Raw genomic sequence first — 12,808 nt, forward strand, 5'->3', positions numbered from 1 at the left:
GAGATTGTTCAAACGATTAATAGGATCGCGTCTAAGGCAGAATTCGGTTAGATAAGCTTTACCGATAAATCGAACCAGCAGATTAGGAACGTAACGCAGTAATATTGCCCTCTCGTACCAAAATTATTATTATTACCTTAACAAGTCGCGAACCGATTATGAGAGCAGTAGAATTTCGTAGCTACCTTCTTTGTTTCCCAAATATTTAATATGTAATGCTTGTCGTGTTTAAAAAATACATGAAGGAAGTAGCATTCGCGAGCATAGTTCGGTTTATTATATATGAACGTTTTGACCTTAAGTTTAACTCTTATTCAATATAATTTACGTGTATACAAATAAAATTATATTTACATATTTATATATTAATTTGTTTTAAGTTATAAAGGTACAATCTTGTAGTTTTTTTGGTTTTTCTAACATATTCTTTCAAAAATACATTTTACAGAATACAATCAGTTTTCAGTAATTAATAATTTCGCCATTCTTGGCTTCCGTCTGATTTTGGCACATAAAATCACCTTTAAAAATTTTTTTAATCAACACTTTAAACTGTCGCGTACACATATTATGTTATCATCAGGTACGAAAGGGTAAAAATATTTTCTTTCGTATCAAAATTATATCGAAATGTTTTCATTTAATAAACTGAACTATATTTACGAATACTACTTTTTCCATCTGTATCGTTCCCGTATAAATCTAAATTCCTTCATGAGGCCCGAGCCAAAGGGCCCCAAAGTTGGTTTACCCTGCGATAGGGCCTCAGTTCATCGACGAGTGCGTTCCTCCGAATCCTCGGTGCATTTTGAAGACATACCGATCCTCTCGTTCGCCAACGAGGTATAGCTTTTCAAGGGCGGTTGCAGTCGGCCCCATTTATTGATCCTTCGAAAGCGGTTTCCGGGTCTCGCTCGCAAACACTCGGACAAAACTTGAGTGGGTGAAGCGGCCGGGGCCAGGCATGGAGCCGTAGTCCTGGCTGGCAAGGAAGAGAAGGACGAGAGGACAGGAAAAGAGAAGGAAGGAGACAGCGAGGAGGGTAAAAGCTGAAAGCGGGGCATGGGAGATGGGCGGCTGCCGAGGGTGTTTCTGGGCGTTCTCGATGGATCTTTCCGGGCTTCCCGCTCGCTCGTGTCCTCTCTGCCGATCTCACGAAGACAGTTTCGTCTTTGAGGATTCGGGACTGATTAACAGAAACTTCTCATTCGGCCAAACGCCATTGTCGAGTGTGTGTTTTAGTTGTTTCCAAAGTCGTTGAAACACACTAGAATTCTTCTCTTATATCTGGTATCTTTCTCCGTAGTAATAACAACCTAATTTATAGTAATATATTCTATACCATGGGTCGTTAAGGGCACAGGCGAATTCCCATTTTATTTTTATCGAAAGAAATCTTTGAACATTCCACTTAACGTTTGTGCGCCAAGTCAGAGCCTTCGATAAGTATTTCAGAATTTCAAACAATCAAAAAGAAGGGTTAATACACAAGTTACCCAATAAAACTAGTCATCGAATGGTGTCTTTCGAGACACTCTCCAACGCGTAGCTCAGGTTGTGTGTGTTCTTTCTAATGTTAATCAAACGAGGTCTTGAACCAACAGTATAATATAAATCACCCTAGTCTTGTCTTACGGCGTTGGGCAGCGCATGGATGGAATTCCAAGGATTCCGAAGGACGTGTTTATCGCAAGCTATGCCTCTCTCGTTTCGTCATTTTTTCGCGTAGCTCGCGAGTCTCGTTGCCAAAGAGCCGCTCGACGTTTTGCAGAATTTTTCCGCTCGAGGATTCGCCTTTTGCTGGTAAAGGCGAGGAGTTTCAATGGACGCTCGGCGTTCGCCCGATGCTATCGCGTTTACCAGCTAAGCGGTATCGTCGTCTATAAGCTCGATAACCCGACTGATATATGCACGCCGCGGACCTATAAAGCACGAGGCTAGCTGCGAACCTTGCCGCGAGTCGATGCCCGAGTTGATCGAATGAGTGGCCTTCGCGGAACTCGAACACCCGCACGGTGCACGCTCAGCGATTTGCTCGCCAGAGATTCTCGATTAATATCCAGCGCAACTTCGCCGCTTTCAAGGAGACAGGAAATTATTTAGGCGCGCCGTGGTTGATCGGATGAAACTTCGGGGCGAGACCTATTTTCACGCGCCGTCGCGAAAAAGGAGCTGGAGGCTCGTAAAGTTCGGATCCTGGGACGCGGAGGATGCGTCCTCCGCGATTTCAGCCGTCGATTTTCGCGATCGAGAGATTTGTAACCCGTCGGTAGACGGCTCGCCGTTAATACAGTGCTTCGTGAAAATTGCAAACTCCATTTTTCGATGTTCTCTGCGTTTTATACAATATCAGTCCTTGTATTATTTACATGTATACTAAATTAAGTTTAAAAACAATTTGTTTAACGTAAAATCATCTCTTTCATGATTAACTACATAGATTGGTAACTTCTCATCTGGGATTTTTAGTAATTCTCTTGTTAATATTTTGAGCTTTTCTCTACACATTAAACCAAAAGAAAAATATGTACGATAGTTTTCGTACAAATACAAATAAATTAGCACAAGAATTTAGTATAATATTTGCATCAAAATGATGTATTATGATTGTATACTGTTGGGAAAGGTACTAAGGAATTTTTTCAAGCAGATAATTCGAGACGAATAAAATTGAATAATCGAAGAAATTGATTTTCTCATGACCGTACATTGCAGGTTCATCCTACTTGCTCTGGTGTTTTCAAACATTGATTGCAGTGTTACCTGGTTTTCATTGGTCTTACCTTCTTCTAACTAGTTTGAACTAGTTGACACAAATAATACTGTGCCAACATCGGCGCTTACAAATACCGGTCACAAGTAGAAATAACAAGTAAAGGATAGTCGCGATACATAAGTCATACTCAATTGCATGCGTACTCGATGAATTTTTAACGTCAATTATCTTGCAAGTAAAACTTGCACGAAGTAGCTTTATTCCATATTTTCGTGTAATTTTCTCGTTTAGGATCACCATATTGCCACTTGCACCGTCCATTGCACGGTCAAACTGTGTAATTTGTTGTTTAACGGGTTTCTGGTATTGCATAGAAATTACCTTTGGATTTAATGGACACACCTTCGCTCCAATTCCATCGCTAAATCGGGCTTTTAATGCATTGAAATAATCCTAGTTCAAACGAAAATGGGACGTATACTCTGCATGTAAACAACACTTGACACGAATAGTTTGATTAATTTTTCCAAATTCATGGTTTCAGAAAAAGACAATTCGAGTAAAATGCTCCTTATAATTCTCAAAATAAAAACGACTTTTGTGCGATCGTTGAAGATAGCATTTATTCGAGAACTTAATTAACGATGTCGATACATAATGCGCAAAGAAATGTACAGGTGAGACGATGTTCGATGAAGTTCCTTCGATCCCGTTCGAGTCGTTGTCCAGGCTCGGTTGACAATTCCGTCTCGCGGAATTTCAATTCTCGTGTAAGAGCCGACGTCAGACAGAATTGCAGGATCGTTGAAAGAAAATGCAAGCGTTTCTCTTACAACGTATGACGAATCCCGCGGTGATGTTTAGTCGCCGGTCATCATCTCCATGAATTCTGCAAAATAACGATCGACACGGTTAACGGGAGGTTCGAACTTCGTCCTTTTTGGGAACGTTTTCATTCTCGATGCTCGTTCGTCATCGAATAGAAATGGGATCCTGGAGATTACAGGCCTCCTTTCATTTCGTCGTCTAACGCGACGAATGTTTCTTCTGGGAGGCAAGTAGGTCGTATCTTCGCCCCTTTGCACCGCCTACCACAAGTTATTTGAAAGAGGCTTTAGAAAGACTGCTATTAAGACGTTCGGAGTTTAATCAGGCCCTCGTAAGAGCTGTTGTAACGAGCTTTACAGATACGAAGCCAACGAAAACGTTGTCGTAATTTCTTATTCACGTTACATCGGTCAATTTTCTAGTACCAAATGCGTTTCGTCTAATTGAGACGCACTGAAAGGAATGTTCCAAGAATATCAATTTGTTGATTAAGACTTCGTTAAAAAATTTTTAAGTTGTAGGTGTCAATTACAATCATTTTTGGTGAATAGACATACCCCCAAAATCTTGATATTGTCGAGACCTCGTACACCCCTAGTAATTTATTTATTTCGTCGCGAATTCTCTTCGAGCTAAAGCGTTTTAGCGTTGCTACGGCGTTTGAACTGCGAATCGCGAATCGCGAATGGTTATGCAAGCGCTTAGGACGTACGATGTCGTCGATAAGGCGCGAGGAAAATGCTCACCGTCAAAGTCAACAGTGCCAGAGCCGTCGGTGTCAATTTCAGCGATCATGCCGTCCATTTGATCGGGCGTTATTTGGTCATCCAAGGCGGCGAGGATCTCGCGCAGAGAGCTGGTGGGAATATAGCCGTTGCCTTCCTTGTCGTAGAGCCTGAAAGCCTCCTTCAGCTCCTTCTGCAGCGCCTCGTCGTCCTCCTCTTGGAAATGAGAGGCCACACGGAAGAACGAGTCGAAGTTTAATTTACCGCTACCTGAAAGCCCGGGCGGATATCCACGATTAAAAAACCCACTCTGCGAAAGACACCGTCTTGTTCGATGTCGCCGTTCCACGCCGGTGTAAACAAGTCTCCCCGGGGCCTCCTTTTCGTTCGCGACCGCTTTTTATCGATAGGAAAACATCCGAGACAATATACTTGGTAGCCTTCCAAGGCGGTTCCGTTTACGCAAGGCCGGGAATAAATTTGAAATGTATAAAGGACAACAAGGCTATCGTCCCTCCCGATCAGTCGCGATGCATCCGTGGATTCCGGGAACGGAAAATCAGATTCGATTCTCGAAACTGGGAGGCCCCTATTTCACGGGTATACGGATACACGTGGAGCTTAAAGTTCAGCACGGTATAATACGCGACGGCTATTTTCGCGGATTAATGCACGAGAACATGTGCAGGGTTTAACTTCAGGCGAAAGAAACGCGCCGTGAAAAAGAATTAATTAGGAAATTACGAAACGAGATTCTCTAATTTAAATGCAAGCAATTTTTAGGAAAATCTATTCTCATGCTTGATTCTAGAGAAATTCTAAAAGAGACGTAATAAAAAATGTTTGGAATACAAGAAGTGAAAATGTCGTAGTAGTACAAACTTAACATAGTCAGACATCGTCTCAATACCGATTAAACGTTAGTAAAGATGAAGATACTTTCCAGTTTTGTGAAATATTTATATTTGAAAGAGCAACGAATTCGTTCTGAATATTGTGTGCCCTTATTGAAGTTTAAAGCAGTGGCGTAGTTAAAGCTCGCGTCGCCCGGGGCGATCCTCACGTTTGTCACCGTCCTCGTAGAACACGACACACATTTTTAAACAAAAGGATTGATATACGAAGAAAGTGAAGAAGTTCTTCAAACATGTTCAAATCGAAGCATTAAAGGAAATCAATTTATATAAGATTCATGAATTTTATCGAGGTTACAAAAATGAGTAGTTTACAATTGTTTGGGATCAAAGTTTTGATCTCGTGAACAATTTTTCGACGGTCAACATGTTAAAAATCATCCCCGTTTGATCGAGTTTAGATCGCAGGCCTCGTTTCCCGAATATTCTGATCTAAACTGACTGGAAGCCAACCCGATACGCGTTGCAATATCTGGATAATAACGCGTACTGATAAAGCCAGAGCACGGGACCTACGGTCACCGATCATTGTCTCAATATCGAGAGGGAATTTCGAGAGCTTACGTTAATTCCGGTTGTCCGGCTCGGTATTACCGATCGACGTCACGGTTTAATGGCGGCCATTAGAACGCAGGGGTTAGGCCAATTCGATCGTGGCTCCTTAGGTAGCCGTTTCTTCCACAAACGGGAATTATAGTCCGTGTAACGTCCACTTGAGCGAGACACGATTAACACCTTCGTGCGAACCGTCCACTATACAAACATGTGGTTTTTGTCCAATAGTTGTCGTAGGCGATTACATGATTGATATGTTACAGTACTTTACGTTTAACTTACGTCAGAGTTTCCCAACTAGCCTTCGACCTGACATACTACGTATCATAAATGCACCAACACCTCAAAATTTGATTCTAATCATGTTTTGTTTTTTATTGATAGATAATGCCAACGAATTATGATCATTTATTCCAGATATTAAATATAGTAGATAAAGTATTGCATACTTTTAATACTTTTCCATTAACACGATACTTTGTTTTTAGTTACATTAAAATTCAAGAGTCCTATCTAGATTTATTTTCTTTAACTCTTTGCCATACAATAACAAGTCTGTCTCATCACATGTTCTTGATGTCAGGTGTCACAATCATGAAGCTATTCATTCTTCATCAAATCTTCGTAAAACAAATCTATTCTTTTTCGTGGCCATTCCTTCCACGAACAAATTTAATCAAAATTAAATAGTGTAAGTCTAAAAAATTATATGTAAAGGGGCTATCTGTTATTATCTGTTATCTGTCAAGGGGTTAACATCTAATCTTGAGAAAATTCATGGCACCTATGACGTGGCAGTAAATGCATCGAAGGAAAAAATAACTGGAATCAATTTTTAAAACAAAGCTCCTGAATTTTCTACGCCAATTTCTCGTTCCTAGACTCCGTCATAGAAAGTTTGCATACGTGATTCACTTTGAAGGTGGTTGTTTGTCTTCGTAGAAAACTGCAAGAGCAAGTGAGAAACGATTCGAGCCTCAGAGCCAAAAATCACTTCAACTCGATAGGGTTCAGTGCACTATGCAAAACACGGTGTAACTCATGCAATAGTAGCAGAAGTTAGCTGCCAAATTTATGAGATACAACTCGAGAATGATGTGCCCAATTGCCTGTCAAGAAAAAAAATTATAACAATTGGACAGTTACCGTGAGCTATCTGGGAGACGGATTGTTAATAGACTCAGGATCGAGAATCCCCGTTGAATTCGCCAGTGGACCAGAATTAGAGTTTGGCAGAATTTTGTGCATGTAATAGTCGACGAAAGCAAATTTTGTCTAATGATTTATTTGCAACGTTTATCCGATCGAGCAGATAAGTTAACACGGTTATTCGGATAAGCTTTTATTCAACTTTTATCGAACAACTGACAGATTAAAAATCGTTTATCTTTTACTTTTTATGCAAAATTTGTTATCCACTATATTTCTACTCATCGTATCATTTTTATCGTTTTATAATGAATTTTGGATCACCATCTCGCAGTTAAAAATTACCTATCTTTGTTTTCTATTATTTTCGAATAATATAGAGACACTGTTGTTCGTCCCAAACCACTAAAACCCATACTTGTTTCGATAAAATGAAGCTGAAGTTCTTAGTTGAAAGATACTCCTCGAGCCACTTCGCAACAGCATTAAAGACTGTTGGCAAAAGTTGTTGCTTCACCGCTGGCCGGATTAAAAGCAACCAGTCGCCACTGATCGAGTGAACTAGTACTTTTACTTAACTAGATTCTTCCTGTCTTCTTATGCATGTGGATGATAAGCTTCTCGAAAGAGAAAATATTTAACTTGCAATTTGCAAATTTTCCTAGCTCGCTGAATTATTAACTCTTCCCATAAATTCGTGGCGTTCAACGTTCTCAGGTCGACTAGAATAAAATTCGTAACTCGGAAGACACGCGTCTGAATTTCTTTTTATATTTGTGAATATTCGGTTTAAAGGGGCGAAACCAACCATCGAATAGGACGATACGAGGAATCAATTCGGCACACGCGTTGTCACTGGCTGTAAATATAACGCAATTCCGACGTTCATGATACTGTAAAACCACGATACTGTACTTTAATTCAATTTTTCACGGTGGTAAGTGCGAGTTGTAAATCGTGTCGATCGTAACTCGAGGACTACCTGTAAAGCCGAAGGTATTAAAATCGATCGATGGAAAGCTCGTGCGTCGCGTTGAACGCAGACGGAAACCACCGTCGGACTTGGAAAAGTTTAGGAAAAGTTTTCGCGTCCGCGTCGCGGGGCTTTCGTTGCTTCTACACGCGCGGGTTCCCGCGTCTCCGGCATTATATCATGAATTATTTGGCCCCGGATAGGTCGACACGTAGGCATCGATCGACGAAGGCACCAGCGCCGGCCCAAAAATTGCTATAAAACACGCAGAAAAGGCAATGGAATCCGGCCAGAGCTGGCGCCGTTCGGGGCAATTGAAAACTCTCAAAGGTCGGAAATACGATACCGTCGTCGTCCTCTTGCTTGAGCAGCACCTCGAGCTCGTGGTCGTCGAAAGTGTGCCCCAGGGTGTTTAGGATCGTTCGAACTTTTTCCTTCTCGATCCGACCCGACTTCGCGGAGTCGAACATGGAGAAGGCTCTTCTGAGCACTGTAAAACACAAAGGATCGCAATGTTTACGCTTTGGCCAAAATACGAAAGCTTGAGGAGGGGGGGGACGTTCTACTCTGAAACCTTAAAAAACTCGAATCAAGCGAAACCGGACTTGACTTATTTTATTGCGTAATCATTTCTCATAATCACAGACTTTAGAGAAATGTTAAATTTTCATATTCTTTGATTCTTAAACTTTGTCTTCTCCTATTTATGTTTTTCTAAATTTTGTATATACTTTAGACAATTTATATTTTTCTTTTTTTATTAAATTACAAAACTCATCGATAGATCCTTTTCATCGGATGTTCCACGATTCTAGAATCGCAATCCACCCAGAAACCACACATTTACGTAATTGTACTTTCAAATAATTAGTTGCTCGTTCCCCGAGTTTACAGAAGGTACGGTATTCGACTCGGAGGTTCGATAGCTCCCTGAAACTTTGTAGGCGCGCGATACCTTCAGGCGAGACACCAGAATTAGGAAATTCCCCGAGAATTCTAGAGCAAGGCGGGCCAGTAACGCGAGCTCGGAGAACGCATCGCGGCATTTATTTACACACGGTGCCCAGAGCGGCGTGTATTAATATAACGCGGCCGAGTCAATCAGCGGTTTATTTTGCGATAGGAAGTCGTATTGCGCAACGAGCGGCCGCGTACAAGTCGCGGATACGTTTTCGCGTGGGCGTGCGTGCGGAAAACGACCGAACTTTCGACGAAACAACTCTCGGAGGCATAATCGTTTCGTTCCCGGCCGCGTTCGAGTTTGCCTCGCGCGACGACGAATCTTAACGAGCATACGAAATACGTTGACGGTCTCTTTGATGTCGCGACGGACCGCGTCTGGCGACGTAAAATACACATCGGCCGCGACCTAAATTTTAAACACCCAGCGACCTTCCTTCGACGAATAAACCGTACTTGTTGACGCGACGCAGACCCAATGAAATACGGGCACCGCATGGCGGCGCTGTGTCTATTTGCACGCGGACGTTCCGTTCCGTTTCGTTCCGTTTCGTTCCGTCGTTCGACGCCCTCGTGGCGCAAGAATGTCAAATTCGCGACGGTGCACAGCCAGAATAATAAAGATTAGTTTAAAAAGGAAAGGAGACACTGATTAACTGCGAAGACATGATACTCTCGAGCATGTGGTAACCGATGCTAACCACTGCGCTTGTTTCGAACATTTTCCTCGGTAATCCCGCGACGTACTCACTTTTCACTTGTTCCGTGTCATCCTGAAACAGAGAAACGAACTTTCAGTACCGGAACGTGTCTCGCCGGGGAACGTTCACCGAGTTTCGCCGACGGATCGACGCGATGCGTCGCTTTTTTTTATCGACTCACGTCCACTGCGGAAGCGGCAGAAAGAGACGCGCCGCGATTTAATTCCCCCTATCGTCCGTCAATTTATATCCGATATGGAAAAATCGATCGACGGATTGCTGACTTGGCGCCAAAACGTCCGATCCCCCCATCGTTTCGATACGAGGCGTCCAATTAACGAGTTTCCATGCGACAACCCGTGGAACCGTTCGCGAACACACGATTATTACATGGGAACTGACCATCTTCCGGCTTCGTTCGACGAGCGACTCGCAACTGGGGTCCCTTCGTTCTCTAGCACTAATGGCTTATCCGCACTGGATATATCTTTTATAAGCTCAGCTAGAACGCATGGAAGGGGAGTAAGCGTCTCATCCCTTCCTGCGAACGATAGAAATTTCACAGCTTCACGCGCAGCTGAGACGACGCCAGTTCACGCTGCTATAATGCTACGATTCCCCGTGGAAAACGGTTAACCGGCTCGAAAAAGGCCGCTGACTCAAGGCCGCGTGTCCATCTTGCTTCTAGGATCTTCCCGTTTCTTTTTTTCTTTTACTTTCACGGCTATTGATGTATGATACTAGGTCGTGAAGCTCTTCGAACATAAATTTATTTTCTTAGTTTTCTACAATGAATTGTTTCCGCTATTCACGACGTCTTCCCAACGTTCGATCAATTTTTCGATTCCATCACAGTCAAAGCGAGCAGTTTTCCAAGGAAACAAGTCGTCGAGCCAATGTTGCATTTCGCTACGTTGAACACTATTTCTCGTAACTTGCTAGATTTTCCCCCTGACTCCATTCGCCTTAACCTTAAAATTAGTTATTTTTATAGAGGACTGTTCAGTAATATGAATCGTAAGAAATTTGATCACGAATTTGTCGATTTGTCTTAACGTTAAAATTAGGTTGTCTGTACCTAAACCGTATAATTTCAAAGATATCTTGCAGAGGAAGGATAGACTGTCCAACGATATAAATCGTGAGAAATTTGGTCACGAATTCGTGCACGTCGAAGTTTCGAAAGAATGGCGAGGATCGGTGGATTGGCGCAACGAATCGTCGTTTCCAAACGATCGTCGTCAATTTTTCTAGCCGGTATGATTTGTGGCGTGCAATTGAAAACGGGGGAAAGGCGATACATTACGCGGAGCATATTACTTAAACCCGCTGTTATGTGGCTGTTTTCTACGCGGCCCGGAAAGCCTGCCAAAAACTTTGAGGGAAAAGCAATAAAATATTCCTGCACCGCGGACGCGCGGTCATAGTAGGCGGCCGGGAACAGAAGCGGTACCGGCGACGGAAAGAAGTGGGGGTGGTGCTATTTCAAAACATTCCAGACTATGATACTACTGCTTTCCATTCAACTACCGACGTCGCTCGGCGCACAATATCGTCGATTCTTTTTACTGGTCGACGAGAAATTTAATATCCTCCGCTGCTAGCCGAATCCACGGAGTTATCCTTTGCGAGGAATCATCCGCTCGAACCGAAGTTTTTACACGCGAACGGAACTTTTCGAACCGTCAAAAAATGAAAATTCGAGGCACGACGTCTTAAGTCCTGTCGCTAAATCGTTCGACGCTTTTGACTCGAGAGCAATCGAGAAATGTAGAACGTTCTCCTTGTGTCGTTTGTATTCGTAAATATGTAGAATAAAAAATTCTAATAATAGCTAATAATTCGAACAATTCAGGTTTAATCAAACAGCCCCTTGTAATTATTGTTTCCTTGTGATTTTTCTTGTTTACTGCCGAGCAGGGGGCAATTCTACAAACGCTTTGTTTTCGAGGTAATTAAATTTATATAGAGCAGGGGTAATTCTACATGGAAAAATAAGTAAACAATGAAGAATACAATTTTCTAAAATAATGCTTTGTTTTTTAGATAATTAAATTTACATTTAATACAAGTTGCTCTGGTATGTCTGTCCACTACCCACTGTTTCTACTTAACTCATCGTCGTACCTCATCGCACGTATACACAATGGATATTTAAAGTCGATTTTCTGGAAAAGGAATCATCGAACGTGCAAATTTTATTCTTCATTTTCGATTTGTTATTTCGCGTAGGATTACCCCTCCCCCCGTTTTGCCGTCGCTTTGGGCGGTTTTGGACATCGCGTGCGCGTAACCTGACAAAACTTAACGTAACAGAAAACTTTGTTGGTGCAATTTTTGCCGCGTTTTTTCCGCGTTTAATGCGCCGATGATGTACTGTGCTTTTCCTAAGAACGCGGTAGACGGCAAACGCCTATAATTATCTCGTCAGTTCCGCCCACGCGGTCCATGCCGCCTCGCCGTTGAATTATTATTTGAATAAACTCGCGTTATATTTAGAACGTCCAATACCAATTGTGTACCTCTTGAGTCGTTCTATATTTAAACCGCGGACTACCTTGCCACGTAATTGGGCGAACGGTCGACGAACTTCCACGTTCGCCATCGTTCCCTTCAGTCCCTATTTGGATGAACCTCAGCTGCTCTCGATGACCTTTTTGTGCAAAATTTCTTTCGTTCCATCCTCGAGTTTGAAACATTTGGCGAGAAAAACATTTGCACAAAATTTTAAGTCGATCGAATAACCAGAAATGATGGCACACTTAATTTAAAAATTGTGATATTTCCAAAACTTGGAATTTGTCTTTTACCCTCTATAAGAATATGGAAAAATATATGGTTCTGTTTGAAAAAACTGTCGTTACCTTAGGCCCTGAAAATATGGAATAAAATGAAACATTGAGTCTCTTACAGTTTTCGCTATTTAATATAGCAGAAACAGTACTACACAATACTACTCTGGAAAGTGAAATGATTCTATTTTTCCAGACACTATTAAATACACGATGGACCTAAAACAAGTTACTTATTTTTCAACAAAATTGTTACGATAGTTTGCATAAACCTCATATATTCTTTGCACATCTTACATGCACAAACGTTTCAAGCGTTTGGGATCGTAACGGGTAAATCTACACGATAGGAAAGGTATTATAAAACAAAGCCTACGATCGACGAGTGGATTCCGATTGAAAATCTTTGGAGCCGTCGTAAAAGGGGTGGGGCCGTTCGATGCAGTTCGGGATTGCAAATCGAATATCGCCGTTATCGCGGCATAAACCGATGAG

At 42.0% G+C, this 12,808-nt stretch overlaps 2 protein-coding genes across 9 annotated transcripts in view; one reads left to right on the forward strand and one right to left on the reverse strand.

The window, feature by feature from the left end:
* The window catches only part of LOC143348237 (calmodulin-alpha), a 94,359-nt gene that overhangs the window by 57,372 nt on the left and 24,179 nt on the right, over nucleotides 1-12,808 (forward strand). The gene's annotated exons all lie outside the window — the stretch shown is intronic.
* Nucleotides 3,209-9,976, reverse strand: Tpnciib (troponin C type IIb). 4 transcript variants are annotated; one of them, XM_076778245.1, is made up of 5 exons: nucleotides 9,924-9,976; nucleotides 9,572-9,593; nucleotides 8,207-8,350; nucleotides 4,291-4,539; nucleotides 3,267-3,605 (listed from the first exon to the last, which is right to left on the reverse strand). In XM_076778245.1, the coding sequence occupies exons 1-5, from the start codon at nucleotides 9,924-9,926 to the stop codon at nucleotides 3,577-3,579; spliced, it is 447 nt and encodes a 148-aa protein (XP_076634360.1). In that variant the 5' UTR covers nucleotides 9,927-9,976; the 3' UTR covers nucleotides 3,267-3,576. The 4 variants fall into 4 exon arrangements, with proteins under 4 accessions (XP_076634359.1, XP_076634360.1, XP_076634361.1 ...); XM_076778246.1 differs by lacking the exon at nucleotides 3,267-3,605 and adding an exon at nucleotides 3,662-3,804 and having other exon boundaries at nucleotides 9,522-9,593; nucleotides 9,924-9,951; XM_076778244.1 differs by lacking the exons at nucleotides 9,572-9,593; nucleotides 9,924-9,976 and adding an exon at nucleotides 8,816-9,226 and having other exon boundaries at nucleotides 3,209-3,605.

The sequence above is a fragment of the Colletes latitarsis genome, chromosome 11 (assembly GCF_051014445.1).
Source record: "Colletes latitarsis isolate SP2378_abdomen chromosome 11, iyColLati1, whole genome shotgun sequence".
Classification (NCBI taxonomy): domain Eukaryota; kingdom Metazoa; phylum Arthropoda; class Insecta; order Hymenoptera; family Colletidae; genus Colletes; species Colletes latitarsis.